At 41.4% G+C, this 17,888-nt stretch overlaps 1 protein-coding gene across 1 annotated transcript in view; it reads left to right on the forward strand.

The window, feature by feature from the left end:
- TGFA (transforming growth factor alpha) overlaps positions 1–12,709 on the forward strand; it is a 51,963-nt gene extending 39,254 nt beyond the window's left edge. The window contains exons 3-6 of the mRNA XM_054998544.1: positions 5,629–5,746; positions 6,844–6,993; positions 9,239–9,348; positions 10,072–12,709. Of these exons, the coding sequence (XP_054854519.1) occupies positions 5,629–5,746; positions 6,844–6,993; positions 9,239–9,348; positions 10,072–10,079 (386 nt within the window). The 3' untranslated portion in view covers positions 10,080–12,709. The remainder of the gene's footprint in view (positions 1–5,628; positions 5,747–6,843; positions 6,994–9,238; positions 9,349–10,071) is intronic.
- Positions 12,710–17,888: the final 5,179 nt, after the last annotated feature.

Here is a 17,888-nt window from a genome sequence, read left to right on the forward strand (position 1 = left end):
ATTTACATATGGAAACACACGGTCCAGTTGGAGCTCCCTTGCCCAGTTTTGGGCAGTACAATTAAATATAAAAAGGAGGTCCAGTGGCACCTTAAAAACAATTTATTCCAGCAGAAGATTTTGAGACTCAGAGCTCACAGCATCAGATGCATTCATCTGTTGGACAGATACACTTCTAATAAAAGCTGCCAGCAGAAAGATGGAAGAAGAGGTAAGAGATGTTGCAATGAGACAAAATTCAATGAAAAGAGTAATCAATCCATTCCATGTTAGTAAAGACACACCCAACTGTTGATAAGAAAAGGAAGGTTTCCTAGAAAGCACCAGGTGGATAAGTAGATGATCTCATTAGAAAAGTATAGGGGTATAGCTCCAAAATAAATGGCATAAAGACCTTAATGAAATATTGACATTAAACAGCTGGGAAAAAATATGTGCATCAAAACTAAATAAATCTACAACTATATTAACTAAAATACAAAGCTACAAAATTATACACAGGTGGTACTTAACACCCAAAAAGATCTCTTTAATTTACTCCACAGCATCATCCTCTTGAGGGTATAAATGTAACAATGAGGGTGACTTCACTCATTGCTGGTGGGAATGTCCCTTGATATCTAAATTCTGGACAGAAATACTAAATATTATTAAGAAAATAACAGGATATAGTGTCCTTTTATCAGCAAAAATACTCTTCTTGGGATTGTGGGATCAGACATCAATCCCAAATGTTAGAAGAGAGCTTATTAACTCTCTTCTAGTAGCAGCTAGGAGGGCAATAGCAACCAAATGGAAGGACCAATCTCCACCAACCACAGAACTTTGGTTTACAAAAATTTGGAATCATCTAATAATGGAAAAAGTAACTGATAATCTACATGAGACGGAACATCAATCTTCAGGATCAAACTTCTGGGAAAAATGGTTCCCATTTTACGAATGTGTAGAAGCAAAAGAACTGCAGCCTCCTTCTTCACACCTCTCTTCTTTGATGTACTAAAGTTGAAAATTTTTGTCAATACTTTGTGAACAGAATGTATTAAATTGTTTAGTTGTCTAATTATCGTTATAGCTCCAAAATTGAATATTTTTTTAAAAGAAAAGTATAGGGGTATAGCTGAGCTAGTTGACATCTGTATGGGGTGGTCTAAGCTTAGATGTGAACATCTGTCATGAGTGAAAAATGCCAAGTCCTTATGAAGGAAGACCTGGGCGAGGGAGGAAATGGTATTGAACGTGATGAATCGTACTTCAGCAATTTCATGCTGGTTTGTCCCTTTGAAGTTCATTTGTAGTGACTTCTAGATCAGTAACAGTTTAAAGCAGCTATGTGGTTATTTTAATCTGTTCCAGGCAAGCACTGATATTGAAATCAAAACAATTAAAATATATAAGGTACCTGTCTCCTTTCCTCACCTTAAGTGAAACCACAAGCCTTTCCTCCCACTGTTTATGCTAATTTAAAAAAAAATCAAAATCCAATAAACAATTTGTTTAAAAATGCCAGGGAGATTGCTAGATGGTCCTATTTGTGTCTAGCTTTCTTCAAGGAGCTCTTGTTTTATTCTTGCTGCAATCCCGAGAGGTTGGTTCATGTGATGGTGTGACTTGGCCAAGGTCACCTAGCGAGTTCTGTGACTGAGCAAGAGTTTGAATCTGGTTCTCTCCGTAGTTTAAATCCAACATTCTAGTTTGCAGTTACTGAAGCACTAGGATTAAGGGAATGAGCATTTTGTCATGTAGCTTTGCTTTGCAAAATGCAGGAGACGGGGACACTTTCTCATGATTTGTGCTGGGTCATATCTTCACCTCCTTCAGCGTTCTTTTGTTCCTCAGCAGCGTGTTTAACAGCTTGCTTCCAAGGCTGCGCCTCTGCTTTTCATGGTGTCTTGTGCAAGTGGAAAATTGTTCCTGCTGCATCTTTTAAACTCACCACTTCATTTCTTGTACTGCTCTGAAAAACACTTCGCCCTGTCACTGCTGTTCACAGCTATTGTGTTGCATGCTCTTTTTGAATACAGGCATTGAACGAAGCTGCCACTTCTCATGAAAACATTGACTAAACTCTTTTAAAAACTAGCATTAATGTCTTCCACCATACCTGCCCCCTCCCCCCCCAAAAATTCAGAGAGATGGTTTAAATTAATTTTGTTGCTTGGCCTGCTATTAACTTACTGGGACAGGAACTCAATGGAGCTTTGAAATGGAAATCGGATGTACTTTTATACAAGGTCTGATCTGCAAAGCAGGATTTTTTTCCCATGTCAACCACTGGTCCGTAACTAAAGCTGTTCAGGATGTGTTGATCAGTGATGTAGAGATGGGGGCTGGGTGGTGGTAGCTGTGAAGGCGTCTACAAAACTTTGTACTCCACTCTGTTGCTTGCGCTTCACCATTCATACAGTGCTTTCTTAACAATCACTTCTCTGCAGCCTTTTGCAAATGAATTAAGATTTAAATTATTAACACACAAACAATATAAATATCTTCGTTATTTAAATTTCCTTTCTTGTGGATTCCCTTGTAATGCTCTGGTCTGTGATCATTCTCACATGACTTGTATTCTGGAGAGTTTGGACTTGCTTGAACAGAACAGGGAAATGCAGTAGAGGAAACATTTTTTACACAATGGACCTCCAACTGCTAAAGAATTTCTTGGAGGCCTGTTTTTGGGAGTGCCATAGACTCCTCCCTCCCACTTCCTCACTTACCCGCTGGTGGTGCCAGCCAACCAAGATAAAGAGAAGTCTTCACTTTTCTCACCCCACCCCCAGAAACACTGGGGCTGTTTCCCAGGGCAAATCAGCACATAAGCTTCCTAGAATGCACCTGGAATCTCAGACCTTGCCAAACTGTTCAAAGTGCTAGAGGAGGAAAAGCAGAAGAGGCAGGAGGAGGAATTCTCTTCCCGGTTGACTAGGACTGCTACTGCCACAAATTGAGGGAAGTGGAAGAATCGTAGTCGTCTTCTCTGGTTTGGATATGCAGTCCAAGTGAAACCCTGTGCCCCCCATAGGCACCTGGGAGTGTTGCAAGCTGCAAAGGCTCCTATTTAGAGAAATTTCAGTGGCATCACTTGTCAGTGTCACCATACCATAGGTCCAAGTAGGAACAGAAGATGCATAAGCAAAAGATGCTGAATTGCATCCCAACGCTTCCTTAGTGCCACACAGACTGCTTATTTTATTTTGAAAATATCTTATGCTACTTCTCCAAAGAAACTGCTTGAGATGGCTTACATAATAAAACAGAAAACATCATAAAAGTTACTAATGCCTGCATAAAAAAAAAACCCACTACCATGGAATAACATAAAAGATGGAGCAGCTTAAAGTGGTTCTTAGGTGGAAAACAGGCTGTATTTAAAACCCTTTAATTAAAAGTCTAGGTAAACAGAAACGTTTCGCCTCCGGTGCCTAGATGCCAGGAGAGCTTCAAGGGGAAGGGCATTCCATAGGCAGGGCGCCACTACTGAAAAAGTCCTGTCTAAGTTTATCCTCCACCTCACCTCTGAAGATAGGGGCACACACAGACAGCAGGATTTATGATGAAGATCTTAGCTGGTAGACTGGAAAATCAAGGAGGAAGCAGTCCTTCAAGTACCCTGGTTCCAAGCCAATTCAGGCCTCAGAAGTAAGAACTAGCACTTTGAATCATGCCCCAAAACACATGCGTATCCTGTACAGATCTTTCAGCAAAGGAGGGGGTTATGTCCCTCTCTCTCACTCAAGTCTGCCTCATTTTGGACCAATTGAAGTTTCCAGACCATTTTGACATAGAGCGATTTTTACAGTAAGCTAACCTGGATGTAATCAGAACATCAATCATAGGGTTCCCAGGTGCCTGTTGGTAGCTGAAAATCTCCCAGGGATCCCTGCCTCTACCTACTGATCGTCTGCAATTGGCAGGAGGCATGCTGGCTGCTCAGAGATTGCTAGCCATAGGCAGGCCAGGGAAATGGGTGCGAACACACCTGGGCCCCTGGGTAATGGTGTCTTTTTTGGCATGCTCTGGAAGGGGCAGCATTGTACCGGGGCTGATGTAATTGACCAGCACTGCTGATGCACATGTGTGAACAGAACAGCAGTGAATGCCTGCACTCCCCAACACCCACTGTTTGATAGGGGGGGCCTGACAACCCTAATGAACGTTACCAGATCATTCTTTTTAAGAAAGGGCTGTAGCTCTGTGCCGCGGAGCAGATCTGAGCTTCTGTGCGTAGGCCAGGATCCGTCAGTACCCCAAACTATGAACTTGCTCCTTCACGGGGAGTGCAACCCACTTCAGGACAAGCGACTCAGCAGTCCACAAGCAGATTCCGGACTGGTGCTGCAGAAGCAGCAAGGGGAGAAGTTGCATGGGCTATAAATAAGTCTCTTTTTTTTCAAATGTAGACAGACACGTTCAACAAACATGAAGAACATCCAGCTTAAAGTGCTTTGAGAGGATCCTTCTGGTTTTGTTAAACTTTTTTTTAAAAAATGTAACGGTTCAAAAGGTGACTTTCAAAGGATTCCTGAAAATAAGCTGCCCATTTCTGATTTTCCATAGAACTCAGAGTCAGGAGACTTTGCTTGAATTATTTTATGAATCTCTGAGAGCAATTCAAACAAAGTTCACCAAGTTTGGACTCTTACCGTATGCTAGAATAATTCAAGCAAAGTCCCGTGAGTAAGGGATTCTTACCCTATACATGTTCCCAGAAAGACTTTGGCACTCCCCATTGTCAGACTGATGGCTTCAGAATTGCTATAATTGAGTCTCCTTAAAGCGGGGGGGGGGGGGCTTTCCCAAATAATGCAAAGAATGCAGTGGAATGCAGTGCTTATGTAGGGTTTTGTGTTTTGAAAACCTGTTAATATACCAGCTGCAATATGGATATTAATTAGCTTTTTAACGCTTAAGGATGGTTATCCCCCCCCCCCACACACACCTTCCTGGAAACGGAAGGAAGTGCAAGAGGCCATGGCTCTGTGGCGGAGCATATGCTTTGTTTGCAGAAGGACCCAGCTTCAGTCGACTACCCAATGAACGTTGCCCACAAATCATTGCTTTAAAAAATAGGTGCTTTCTCTTTTCTACCTGCAATCCCTTTGATCCCAGGGAATTTTATCCTAATTGGCTGGGAGATAAAAGCTGCAGGAGGAGATAGGTGTGCATGCCTGCATGTGCATGCACACACACTAAACATCAATGTACATCCCTAACAGAAGTTCTGACTTGACTAGAAAGTTGGGCTTACATCTAGCAGATGTGAATTCAAATCCCATATCTGTCATGGAGTCAAAAGATGACCTCGGGCTAGATTATTTTGTGTGATCTCAGTTTTCCGGCTTATAAAATTGGAATAGAAACCACAGGGGGGTTTTCCCCCTGAAGATGGAACATCATAGAATGCAGTAATAACTTTGGCTTTCTTCACAGTCTTTAATAAAACTGCCAAAATAAATGGGCATGCATATAATCAGAACTCACAGTGATGTCCTATGAGTGGTCCTCATTCACAAAGAGTAACAGAAGTAGCCTCAGAACAATACAATGTGATTGTTGGCAGATTGTCCAAGATGGAAGTGAAAACTAATCCGTTTCTTTTCTTTTTTTTTTTCTTATCCCTTCCATTTTTAGGTCCCCCAGTGGCTGCTGCTGTCAGATCTCATTTTAACAGCTGTCCAGATGCTCATAGCCAGTTCTGCTTCCATGGCACTTGCAGGTTCTTGGTGCAGGAGGAGAAACCCACTTGCCTGTAAGTCTGCCTCTTCACATTTCCAGAATTCCCACTCTGGCACATTTGGCTGTGGCTTAGAGTTGTGAAAGCACCAGGCTGTCTTTGGGGTACTCATGTGCTCATTCTCAGGCATGCAAAGATAGCTTTTGATTTCTGCTCCTCCCCGTGGAAGACCTGAAAAAGCTCTCCCCTCCTTTCTGTAGCATTAATGTTTGATTTCCTAGACCATTGAAAGTCGCTGTAGCATAGCTGTTTAAAGAATGAGCTGTCAATCAGCAAGCCTGTGGTTCAAAGTAATACAAGAACAGATGCACTGATCCAGAACCCAGACTGCAGGGAAATCTCTCACTAAATCACAAAAAAAGTCTGCCACATAAATCCAGATAGGTTATAGCTATCATCTTCTTGAGAACATGCCTGTTTTACTCACACTCTTCTATTGAATTAATACTTTCCTAAAGAAAACATCCCGGGCTGAATCCAACAAAAAAGCTTGCAAAAAGAGTGGATCTTTCCTTATCTCCCCTAAGCAGCCCACTGCTTGTCCCAAAAATGCCAGGAGAGCCCCCATTGCACCACACTATGAGCACTGCAGAGATGATGGAGAATTGGGTTAACTTGTCTTCTTCCTCTTTCATTGATGGCTTTATTCATTGGGGAAAGGGAAGCAATTTTACCTGGTGTTCTTGCCCCCCCCCCCCGCAATTGTTACCAAAGCCCCCTTTATGTACTGCATTTTATTCACAAGACTCTTGCAAACTTTTAAGATTTTTGCAACTCACACAGCAGGCTGCTAGGGGAAGGCAAGGAAAGAGCCACTTCTCCCATGAGTTTTTCCACTCAATCTAATCCCAGCTGGAAATGTACAACCTTACCTTTTAGGCAGGAACACTGTTTTTGCTGTGTGTTTGGAAGGAGGACCCAAGTGTGGAGTCTAAATAAGAAATGCAGCTAGAGACTTTGCAGCTTGTATTCTCCCTTCTCTGCTCCCCACTTTCTGTCTCCAGATGCCTTACAGTACTCTGATCATATGAAATTTGGTTTAAAATTCTGTGTTTTAAAACTTGCTTTTGCTAGCTAACACATTCTGTTTTTTTTTTCTCCCCTTGTTGCAGCTGTCATTCTGGGTTCATAGGAACACGCTGTGAACATGCAGATCTCCTTGCCGTGGTAGCTGCTAACCAGAAGAAACAAACCATAACTGCCTTAGTGGTGGTCTCAGTGATAGCATCAGCTGCACTCATCATGATCTGCGTACTGATACAGTTGAGTAGGAAAATCTTGACTTAAATTTCTTCTGCATGCTTGGAGAAGAATCTGTTTGTGTTGGAGCATTTGTTTTATGTTGGGATTTCATTGGGCGAGCGAGGGAAGGACCCTGACCTGTAAGGTGGCGTCTAAAGGTGGCACAGATGGCAGGCTTTAATGGTGTGCCTTAGTAGGTGCAGGATGTTTTGTCTTTACAGCACTTCCTGCTCCCCAGGTGAGTATAGTGGAGGTGACATCATAATCACTGAAGGGTGCTTATGTCCTGTGATACACTCTTGGAATTTTGTGCTGGCTTTTCTGGGATCTTCTTCAAAGAATCTTTGTTCTTAAAATAATCTTCCCTTGAGCAGTTTTCAAATACTTCCTACTCAGTTTTGAAAAAATGCATATAAACGTACAATGCGGAAGGTTATAAGGTATCTTTTTCCCCATTAGACCCCTTTATAATTTTTGCTTAGTTCTCTGGATATCAAGAAGACTGACGACTGGGTCTTGGATGTAACATCCTCTGAAACAGAGGTTGCCAAATCAGTAGATGAATGTCTTACTGGAAGAAGATGAAATCAGTCATCTAGACAGGATCCTGAGAGGCTGGGGAGAGTTAGGGATTAGTAGCATTGAATAAGAATTCTTCTAAGCAGCCAGCTCTTTTTAATGTTAATGGGTCATAAATAACGTAACCATTTGGTAGTATCTTTGTGGTGATGGAAAGTGTGAACAGTTTCTCTCCCTACCCTTATTTTTATGTTTCTGTATTACAGAAATTATAAAAGACAAACTATTTTTAAAAATCCAGAAATAGCTCTGTGTTCCAGCTGTGTTCTATTGCAGAAATACATACCGTATTGTGTGCAAGTGCATGTTTTTGTCCCTGGCCAAAATGTCCTGAAATTGCTCCTCCTTGTGACATCGTAAATTTTGGCATCTTTGTCCTGAGAACAGGTGGATGGCGTTGTGCATGTTGCAACTGGAATGGCTTCTATTCAGCTAAAATTAATGTCTTTGCCATGTAATTTGGAAGAATGGCTGCAGCGGCATTGCAGCTGATTTCTTAATCGCAGTGGCTTGCTTTATGAGATGTCTTGCTTAATCCCTTTTTCTGTGAAGCCTTGGCCCACCTTTCACTTTAGGACATGGAGTGTGTTTCCCTGACGGTAGGGGAAAACAAAAAAGGGTCCAAGTGTCACTAGGAAAAGGGCTTTACTTGACAGGGCCTCATTGCTTAAGGAATGCTGACAGAAGATTGGGTAATAAGTACAATCACAAAGGAACAGCTGTGTACAAAACCAAAAACACAGGCACTGAAACACACTGCTGTAGAAATAGAATTTAAACCAGATTAACATATATGATCAACTTTATCCAAATAATGTAAAAGGGATGTGTTTAAACACAACAATTTTATACATCTAAATTATAACAGCAATCTGGTAATCTTCCTATTTTGAGAACACTCTTAATCTTTAAACTTATTTTTATAAAGGTAGCAGGAGAATCTTTACACATAGCTGGTTCCCGAGTGAATCTGGAGGAAAACTGCCAATTAGAGGCGGTCTCTGACACCCGTAGTTGACTCTGAGGTGATTTTTTATGAGCTGTGATTCTTACAATCTGAGGGGGGAAAGTACTTTCTAAAATAGCCAACATCTTCAGCAGACTAGTTAACGGCATTAGTTAGGATTCCTTTTTTATACTTCCAAAGCTAATGAAGAGCTTCCCATTTCAACTTCAAAGTTTGAAATTTTGAGACTTGACCTCTGAAAGCTGCTTTTTAAAAAAAACTAAGTCTGTTTTAATGAGCCACCTGGAATCCGCCAGTAGACCTTATCGTTCCTGATCATAAGGAGGAACTGGTGGTCAGATTTGGGTGTCCAAAGTTTGAACCATCTATACAGTTCCCATATGGTCACAAAACTATAGAAATCAACTCTGAATTGGGGGAATTAAGCATATTTTAGGTGAGAGGAGCTGACTTGCCCCTCCACACACATTATCATCATCTGTGGAGCATGATGGATTGGCAGGTTTTGGGGAGAGTACTTTTTTTGTGCTTCCTTCTGGGTTCTCATGGTGCATCCATACAACCCCTCCACACATCCACCTCCAAGTTAATAAGGGACTTGTTTTGTCTTTGGGGGGAAGCTTTTTGCTGAATGTTCTCTCTTTTAGCATGTAAGTGGTATCCCCAAGCTTGTTCCCCAGCTTAACTCCCATAACCTCTTTTAAAATTGTGTGTTACAGCTGCTGCAGGATAAAGAAACGCTGTGAGTGGTGCAGGACTGTAGTCTGCAGGCACGAAAAGCCCAACGGGCTCCTGAAAGGAGGAACATCTTGTTGCCACTCTGAGACAGGTATATAAATTGCTGCAACTGAATTTTCGTTTCTGACTGCCTGAGGGATGTTATATAGTAGTTTGCCTACCTCATTTCATATAGCCAAAGGATACATTAAGTTACTGCTGGTGGACAAGAGCACCTGCTAGGCACACAGAACATCCATGGTTCAGTCCCTGAATGTCCCCTGTTAAAAGATATTTGGCAGCATTGAGAGAGAGCTTGGGCTGTGGGTAAATACAGATGGCCGCTTTTCCCAGGTGGTTGGGTTTTCTAGCGGGTAAATACAAACATCGTTAGAGATGTCCCAGTCAGGGTGAAAATTCCACATGGGGGCAAAGTTGCAACTGTGCATGTTTCAGGGGCTTTGTCAAATTAGTAGATGATTTTTTTTTTTGCAAGAAGAATTGCTTTGCTGGGTCATCACATGGTTGCATCCTGAATAAATTTTCCATCAGGACAAAATTCTCCCCCTTCCCCCACTGATTTCTGCAAAATGTTGCTCTTGGACAATATGGGACTCTGAGTGATAACATGAAGAGGGATTTGGTAGAAATTTCCCCTTCCTTTCTGTTATTAGAAAATTTAGCCTTCTCTTTGTTTTAAAAAACACATTAGCAAATGACTGTCCCTGCATCTTGTGGTTGTGTTCCACAGTTTCTTATGTCGTGCAAGTCAAATCAGAATCTTTCTCTGGCTGCATGAGGGTGTTCTGATGTAATGTAATTTTTTTTTTTGCAGTTGTCTAATGGAGACCTGTGCCGCCTGTGATTCTTATTGCTATGTGTAGATGGGACCACTGCAGTATCCTACAGGACACCTAAGATATTCCAGAGAAGAATGTTTAATATGGACAAAACCCTTCCAGGTTTGGAAGGGTATTGGCAAGCAGATACCGCATCTCTTTGGCTACTTGTCTGTATCCTCCGTGTTATGCGTTGGCCTTCTGGAACTTTGCCAAAGGGAAGTCACTCTCCTTGTGACTTCATAGAATGTCACACATCAAACTAAATGGTATCCAAGTTACGACAACCAAGGAATCTCAAATGACTCTTTTAATGAAGAATACAGGCTGGTCATAAGAGAACTCCACATGGGACAGCTTCATGTTTACGTAGCCACAAGAAATGTGTTTGAAGGGGGTGACTTATACAAGGAAGGAAATGTGTACAGGTTGGGCTAGCTTTTTATTTTCCAAGAGACTTTATGGAACATCCTTGAAGGATATAGAGCTTTGATTCATGCATTTGTTACATATTTCCCTTAAAAGAAGGGACTAGCTATACATAGGTTATTTGAAAGAACAAAATGCTCAGTTTGAAAAGATCTGTTTATGTGTCTGGAAACTTCTTCTATTTGAATCCAAAAGTTGCAAGATGAAGTTTTTCCAGGTAACAGCACAAAGCTACAAGAATTTAATGTTTCCACGTTTTCATATTATCTTTCAAAAGAGAAAACTGGGTAGGGGTAAAGCAGCATTTTGACCAGGGTGACATCAAATCTTATACTTCTGCTTTCTTTAGGGGTATAAACTGTGTATACAGATGTAATCTTTTTCAGTTAGGTGGATTAATTGACCCGAGGTCTTTCTCCTATAGACATGAGTGGCTTGTGAAAGGACTCCGATCTTCCAATGTCTGTTGTAAGGACTTGGTCCAAGGTCTTCTAGCTGAGGTTTGGATATGAGAGATGTGGCATCATTTTGTTGGTCCCAATGTTGAACTAAGTATGCATCTGATAGTATGTCGGAACAGAAATGGGACTGCTCTTCTCAATATACTTCTGGCTAGAGAACTCTGATCTATAAGATGCATTGTCTGTTGCTAAATTGATACTAAGCAAACATTTATACCCTATGAGGACAAATGCTTCCAGCTTCCAATTTAGAATGTAAAAATAACTAAAGAAAAGACAGTACAATCATTGCAATATACTAAATTTTGTCTAAAAGCAGTGGTGGTGTTTCTGAATTAGTAGTAGTACAATTCTAACTTTAAAATATGCAAGTGGAACCTTCCGCTCTGAAATCATGAGTTGCCCCTATTTTTCCCCATTTAAAAGAGTGTCAGCTTTGGAAATTTTGCCCGTAAAAATTCATAGGATTCTGTGGCTAGCCTCATTCATAAGTCATTTTAGTTTTCTGGATTACCTTAACTAAAGCTCCTATTGATATGAAAGCATCCAATGCCGTCAAGAGCCAACCTGAAGCATAATTTAAATTAAGGGATGGTTTTTGTTTGTTTTTTTACCATTTACCAAGGATTTTTTTTGGAAATCCTTGTAGCTGTTAACAGTCCAGACCTTTTTTGTTATCATTCTTTTACTGACATCTCAGTTGTTTAGTTTCCCCAGAAGGAGAAGCGGTCTCTTAAAAAGTAGGTTTTTAGTCTTGTCCAGAAACTTGTTTCTTGTTCTTTTCCTCAATGACTTATTAAACTGGACACAAAAGATAAATGCCTCTGATTTTTTGCACTGTTCTCTTCCCAAAGTGTCACAAAGGTCAAAGAACAATTCATTTGTATTGCATAGTCAAGAAGGATGTGTTTTCCAAAAGGATGTCAAAGCCACAGGAGCTCTGAAGTTCTGATTCAAGGAAAACTCCAGCAAATATTTAATCATGGGTTGAAATTCCATTGGGTGCTCAAACAGAAGATAAAAGCACCAATGCCAGAAATCTGCTGTGCAGTCTCTATAATTAAAATGACATGTAATCCATATTGATGGTTAAAAATATTTTTATCTGTTAGACTAGATTTGGTGCTGAATGTCACCTGGTTAATGTGTAGGGGAAGGAATAGGAAAGAAAGTGTTGTGCATTAGGAATAAATGGAACACAAGTTGTACTGAAGACCAATATCACTTCTGTGTCTAGAACTGGGCTCTCGTTGTTGTTTAGGACTCAGGAAAACACGGTGCTTTGAGGCTGCCTGTGTTTTCCCAGCAAACTGATACTTTACCTGATGCTTGCTCATTGTTGCAAAATCTGGGAGTCTCTTCATGTGAAAGCAAGTCTGTCTTAAATGTTTTGACAAGACCAAACTCATGTATGGTGCCAATTTTTGATGTTCGATGCAATTTTTATTGCCCTCAAAGATGAATTTTAATGCTAGGACCCCTTTCCAGGTAGAATGCTGATCTCTGTTAACACCCCTTCCATTTTTCATAATTAAGTTTACTGTTTATAACCAACCTGAAGTTTTATTTTTAGTCAAGGTTACACTCGTTTCTTATGTATATGTTGCACTGAAAAGGTTAATATTTAATGTTTTAATTTATTGTGTGGTTAAATTAATTTGATTTATGTAAAAAACTGTTTGTGATTGGCTGTTTTTTCTTCCTTAATACGCAGAATTATAGTTATTTAAATGAGTGAAATACACTTTTTTCATAATATTGTGGTGTTTGTTGTTTGTAATGGGGTGAAGGGTACAAATAACATAAAGAGTTTTTCCCCAGGGTGGGATCCCCATCTGTTCAATCCCCTTCTTCGAATGTTCAGCCTCTTCAAAGAGCCTTTCTTGCCCTCTCCCATGTAGAAATGTAAGAAAAAAGCCCCCAGGACAATGTTATGTTTGGTTGCTCACTATGGTCACAAATATTCCCACCTCGCTTCAGAGAAAGCTGAGACAGCAAGGGGGGGAGGGGAGTATGGTGGCCAGTTCCAGGATGGGAAAGTCCTGGAGATTGGGGGGTGGTAGTGGAGGAGATCTGAAGAGGGTGGAGTTTGGGGACCTCAGCAGGGTATAATGCCATAGTCCACCCTCCAAAGCGACCATTTGCTCCAGGAAAACTGGTCTCTGTTGCCTGAAAATCAGCTGTAATTCCTGGAGATCTCCAGCCACCAGCTGGAAGTTGGCAACCCTGGTCAACCCTAGAATAAGGTAGTAGTGTAAAAGCGCCCTAAGAAACTTGCCAGCTCCTGCTTTTCTATGCCCCAACCAACAAGGTCTAGTGTGATTGACAGGCAGCACCAGACTTTTATTTAAGGGTGGTTTAAATATAAATTTTTATTGTATACTCTTAAATATAACCCAAGGCAACCCATGAGTAGATTCTGGCTGTCTTGCATTTATTCCCCCATGGCCACATGTATCCTTGGGCCCTCTTACCCTGACATTTCTGTCTATGGGTGTGGCCTTAAGCACAAGTGTCGAATGTCTGGTGCTTCATTTGCAAGGGAATCTCATTAGACCAGCCATTGTAAGTGAGCAAAAGCAATTCTTCTCCTGATTTTTGCACAAAATACAGTTTGGCAAGACTGTGATGCTTTGGGGGTATGTGTGTGAAAGATTTCTAGTCCAGCCTCAGGATCTGACCAAGGAGCAAAAGCAGGCTCATATCGTCGTCTTCTCTCCAGTAACTTCATCTTAGGGTGCAAGTACCACTCTGACATGCGTACATACACACACTTGGTGTGGCCTTAAAGCAATTTACAACAATAAAACAAAAATACTTTATTGGAACACATATTCTGTGCTCCTTCCTCGTCTCAACAAGCCGTGCATTACAAATAGCACAGTGAAGAGTATGCACAGTGGGAATGAACGGCTGCTACTTAAAAACGGTGGAATTTTTAAAAAAATACTTCAGCTTTTTTTTTTTAAACATTGCTAAGGAGCTTACCCTACAGATTTGCAGCAGGTGGTCAATACTGGAAAGTAATGCCGTGAAAAAGAAGGCCATGCTCCTAGTCAGGGCAATCAGGTATCCTGGCAAGGGGAGTCACTGCAACGCAAAAGATTTTCTGTATTCTGTAAAGGGTTTTCTCCCTGGATTCCGTGGAGAATCCATCCAGCGCGTCCTGGTTTCTGAATACAAACAGGAACCTGTATTCCGCACTAGCCAGAACTTCCAGAGTTCAGGGCTAGGCTGGTGCAAAGTTGGTAGCTAATGGAGCAAGTGTTTTAAAAGTTTTGAGATTGGAAAAGCAATTTTGAACTGTTGAAATGTATACGCCCAGTTGACCTCCGCAAGAGGAGTTAATAGCGAAGATAATGGAAAACGCGGAAATGGACAAATTAACTTCATTAATGAAAGGACAAATGGAAGAAGATTTTGCTGCCCCATGGATCCCCTTCTACAATTGGATTAAAAACAAACATAAAGACCTGAATGTAGTAAATATATGATGGCAGTATTGTAACTTGCTACTACCACAGTCAAATGATTTGTAGTGTGAAATGATATGATATGTAGATAAGTAGAATGCTGATGCAAGCAGACTATATGATTTTCCTCTTACCTTTTCTTCTCCCATTCCCCTTCCCCTTATTCCTATTCTTAAGAGAAAACTAATAAAATGCTTATTAAAAAAATGTATACGCCCAGTTGAAACCAGCGTGCTATCTGTTGCCCACCCCCAATCATGGTGAGTGATCAGGGATCCAGAAATTGTGGTTGAACTGGACTAGGGTAAGAAAAGAGTCTAAATGGGATTCAGGCTAAGGAGAACCTGCCCTTTCCTTACATGTGAGAAGGACCTCTTGAGCACCCAGCAAATCATCAGCTGCTCTTGGGATACTGAGAAAACCCTTTGTGATGTAGGATGGCAAACGAGAGAATGGGTCCACTTGCTAGAGGGATAAGGATCCAGTTTTAAGCAGCCCTAACTTCTGCAGTGGTTTGCTTGATTTAATTGGTTAAATTGATTAAAGACCTCTCCGAAGTTTACAAAGGACCTCCCCCCCATTAACTGGGCCAGATTTTTTTGAATGTAACTTTTTAATGCCAGCAGTTGTGCTGTCTTGGAGGAGGCATTCCCCCTGCTCCCATGCACGGGAGGGTGTGTTATGATATGCACAATTAGCTTTTTCCTCCCAGTTTTAAAATTCACATTCAGCTTCATGTAGTTGTAGTCAATTAAAACTCATGCAAGTAACTGGGAGCCTCCCACCATTAACTTCCTCATGGGCGACTGCTGTGAATACTGCATATGTGCGTGCACCCCAAAGACTTTTGAGCTACAACATTGTTGATAGGTTTTGACTTGGCGGTTCTGCATCTCACCTTGTGAAACACTTGAGTTCAAGCATCTCCACAAAGGAACCTAGTTTGTTTGTGGCATCCTTGCTGCCGGCTGTGTTGATGCAGCACTTTGCATGGGGGGTGGGGGACTTCTGTGTCTCCTTTATCCTCCCTACCTGAGCCCTGAGCACACTGGAACTCTGTGTGCAGAACAATCCTGGCCAGTGTGTTCCTCTTGCTAATCCTCCTTTATGGGGACCTGCTCTGTAATGCCTTACCCAGTTTCTAGTATTCAACAGTCTGTAGTAGTGTCTTCGCACACAGAGGACATAAGGCAGGTGTGCAGCTTGCAGGAAGTAACACCTAAGGACTGCAGCCCTTTAAGTCAGACTAACTTCTGTCATGCTCCAGGAAAGGCAATGGTGGGGGGGGAGCACTTTTGTGGGATTTCAGGTGCTGCATTCCACTTCTTGCCACTGCTGGTGGAACAGGACCTGCTGTTCCATACAAGATAAGGCTCAGGGCACATGGAACTGAACACAATCATCTCCAGCTCCCTATTTCGGATGGATGAGTATTGCCTGGATATCACATTTTAGTACATCTTCAGAGACTGCATTGAATAGTAATAAAAATATATCCATCAATGTTGTTATAAAAAGAAAGCAATGCCCTCTATGTAGTGGGAACGGTCACCACATACGCATTTCATTATATTCAGTAGCAGGTTCCATTTCCTTTGTTTAAAGGAGAACTAAAACCAGCAATTATATAGTAAAGGGTTCACTCTGTACAAAGTGGAATGATTCACTGACCACATAGAGCTGTGTCCTCCTTAGGAATCACCCTCCACGGATGTTATCAGAGCATCTTCCCTTTTTTGTATTGTGTTCTTCAGTGTGGGATAAGTGAGGAACTCCTGGGGGCAGAGATGTTATCTCAATGAAAAATGTAAGCTGTGACAGCCTGACAGATCTGTGTATCTCAGACAAGTACTGAATGTCCTATGGATATTTTTTCTGGATGAACAGGCAAGAGAAGCTGCTTCTCCAACTAGGTCAGATCTTCTGTGAAAACAGTTGTGCGTGGCTGTTCGCTAACAGAAGCACCGGTAGCCACTGTGGGCAACGGGATGCTGGGTAGATGGACCTTTGGTCTGATCCAGCAGGGCTGTGCTTACGTTCTTGTGAGAAACAGGAGACCACGTCAGGTTTGCTAGTCCTATTTTTCTCCCTTTGCAACTGGTTTTCATTTTGGACAGGGGTTGGGGGATACACAGTCCAGACCTCACGCCTTTAGAGGAGCACTGAGCTACCAAAATCCAGACTGGGGATGGGTCGTGATGGTCTTTCCCTTTTCTTTCTACTCATTTTCATTGGTGATGTTCCCAATTTGGTTTTTTTGTTATTTATACAGCATGGTCACAATGTCATTCTCTTTGTGCTCTGCTGTTTTAGGGGAATTGCTTGCACAAGCAGTATTCCTTGCATAAGTACTAACACTCCACCACAATCCACGGTTCCTATGCAGCTGGTGTTTGTGCTATTGGCTAAACAAGAGCAAATTTATTTCAGATTTATTTCAGTATACCAGGTCTTGGTGCAAAGAAACAGAAAATGCCTCACAAATATTCATAGGTTTGATTCACATACTGGACAAGAACAACCAAAATGGGGTTTTGTATTCGAAGCTGCAGAAATGAGAAAATCAATAGCATCTGCTAGCTCAAAGTTGGTGGGCCTCAGCCGAACCTGTCTCTCCATGTTATTGTGGGGAGAGAACCCCCATGCTAGAAAAGTGAGATACTTAACCTAAAATCTTACTCTTTGTGCTGGCTTTTGGCATTTTAAGCTTAAAGGAAGGGCTATGGTTCAGTGGCAGAGATTTTGCTTTAGATCGAGAAGGTCCCCAGTTGAATCCCTGCCATCTCCTGTTGAAAGGATCAGGTGGTAGGTGATGTGAAAGTCTTCTCCCAGAATAACTGTCACCGGTCAGAGCAGAGAATACTAATTGTGATAGATCAAAGATATACCTATAGTATATCTTTGTATACCTATAGTATAAGGCACTTTCGTGTGCATTTAAGACCAACTGCTTGTTAGTTTTTCTGTAGGGGCTGTTACATTATTTTAATTGATGGCCTAAAGTCTTCATGATAAAGCACAGGATAAATTTAAATAACATTTCATTCATATATTTATTTGGTACATTATCCAACAAAGGCTGCATCCACAGAACACAGTGGGACTTACTTTTGAGTAAATATTCACCGGCATCGGCTGAGAATCTCCATCCAGGCTTTGTTGGCTTACAACCAAATATAAACAATAATTATTTCTTGAATTCGCAAAGATAATTTGCCCTTCCAAGTCAGATCTCAGGTGTGTGCCAACGAGTGGCTTGCTCATAGCATTGTTATCGCACACGATGACGCATTTCTGAATTGAGAAGATTACAATTCCCAATCCATTCTACTAATTCTTATCTAGCCTTAATCTTCTCTAGCTCAGTCCGTTCTTTATATAAGATACAAGAAGGAATTACAGAAACCGAGGCTACGTCTAAGATGAACCTACAGTCTCATCAGCTCCTTG

This window comes from Eublepharis macularius, chromosome 14 (genome assembly GCF_028583425.1).
Source record: "Eublepharis macularius isolate TG4126 chromosome 14, MPM_Emac_v1.0, whole genome shotgun sequence".
Taxonomy (NCBI): domain Eukaryota; kingdom Metazoa; phylum Chordata; class Lepidosauria; order Squamata; family Eublepharidae; genus Eublepharis; species Eublepharis macularius.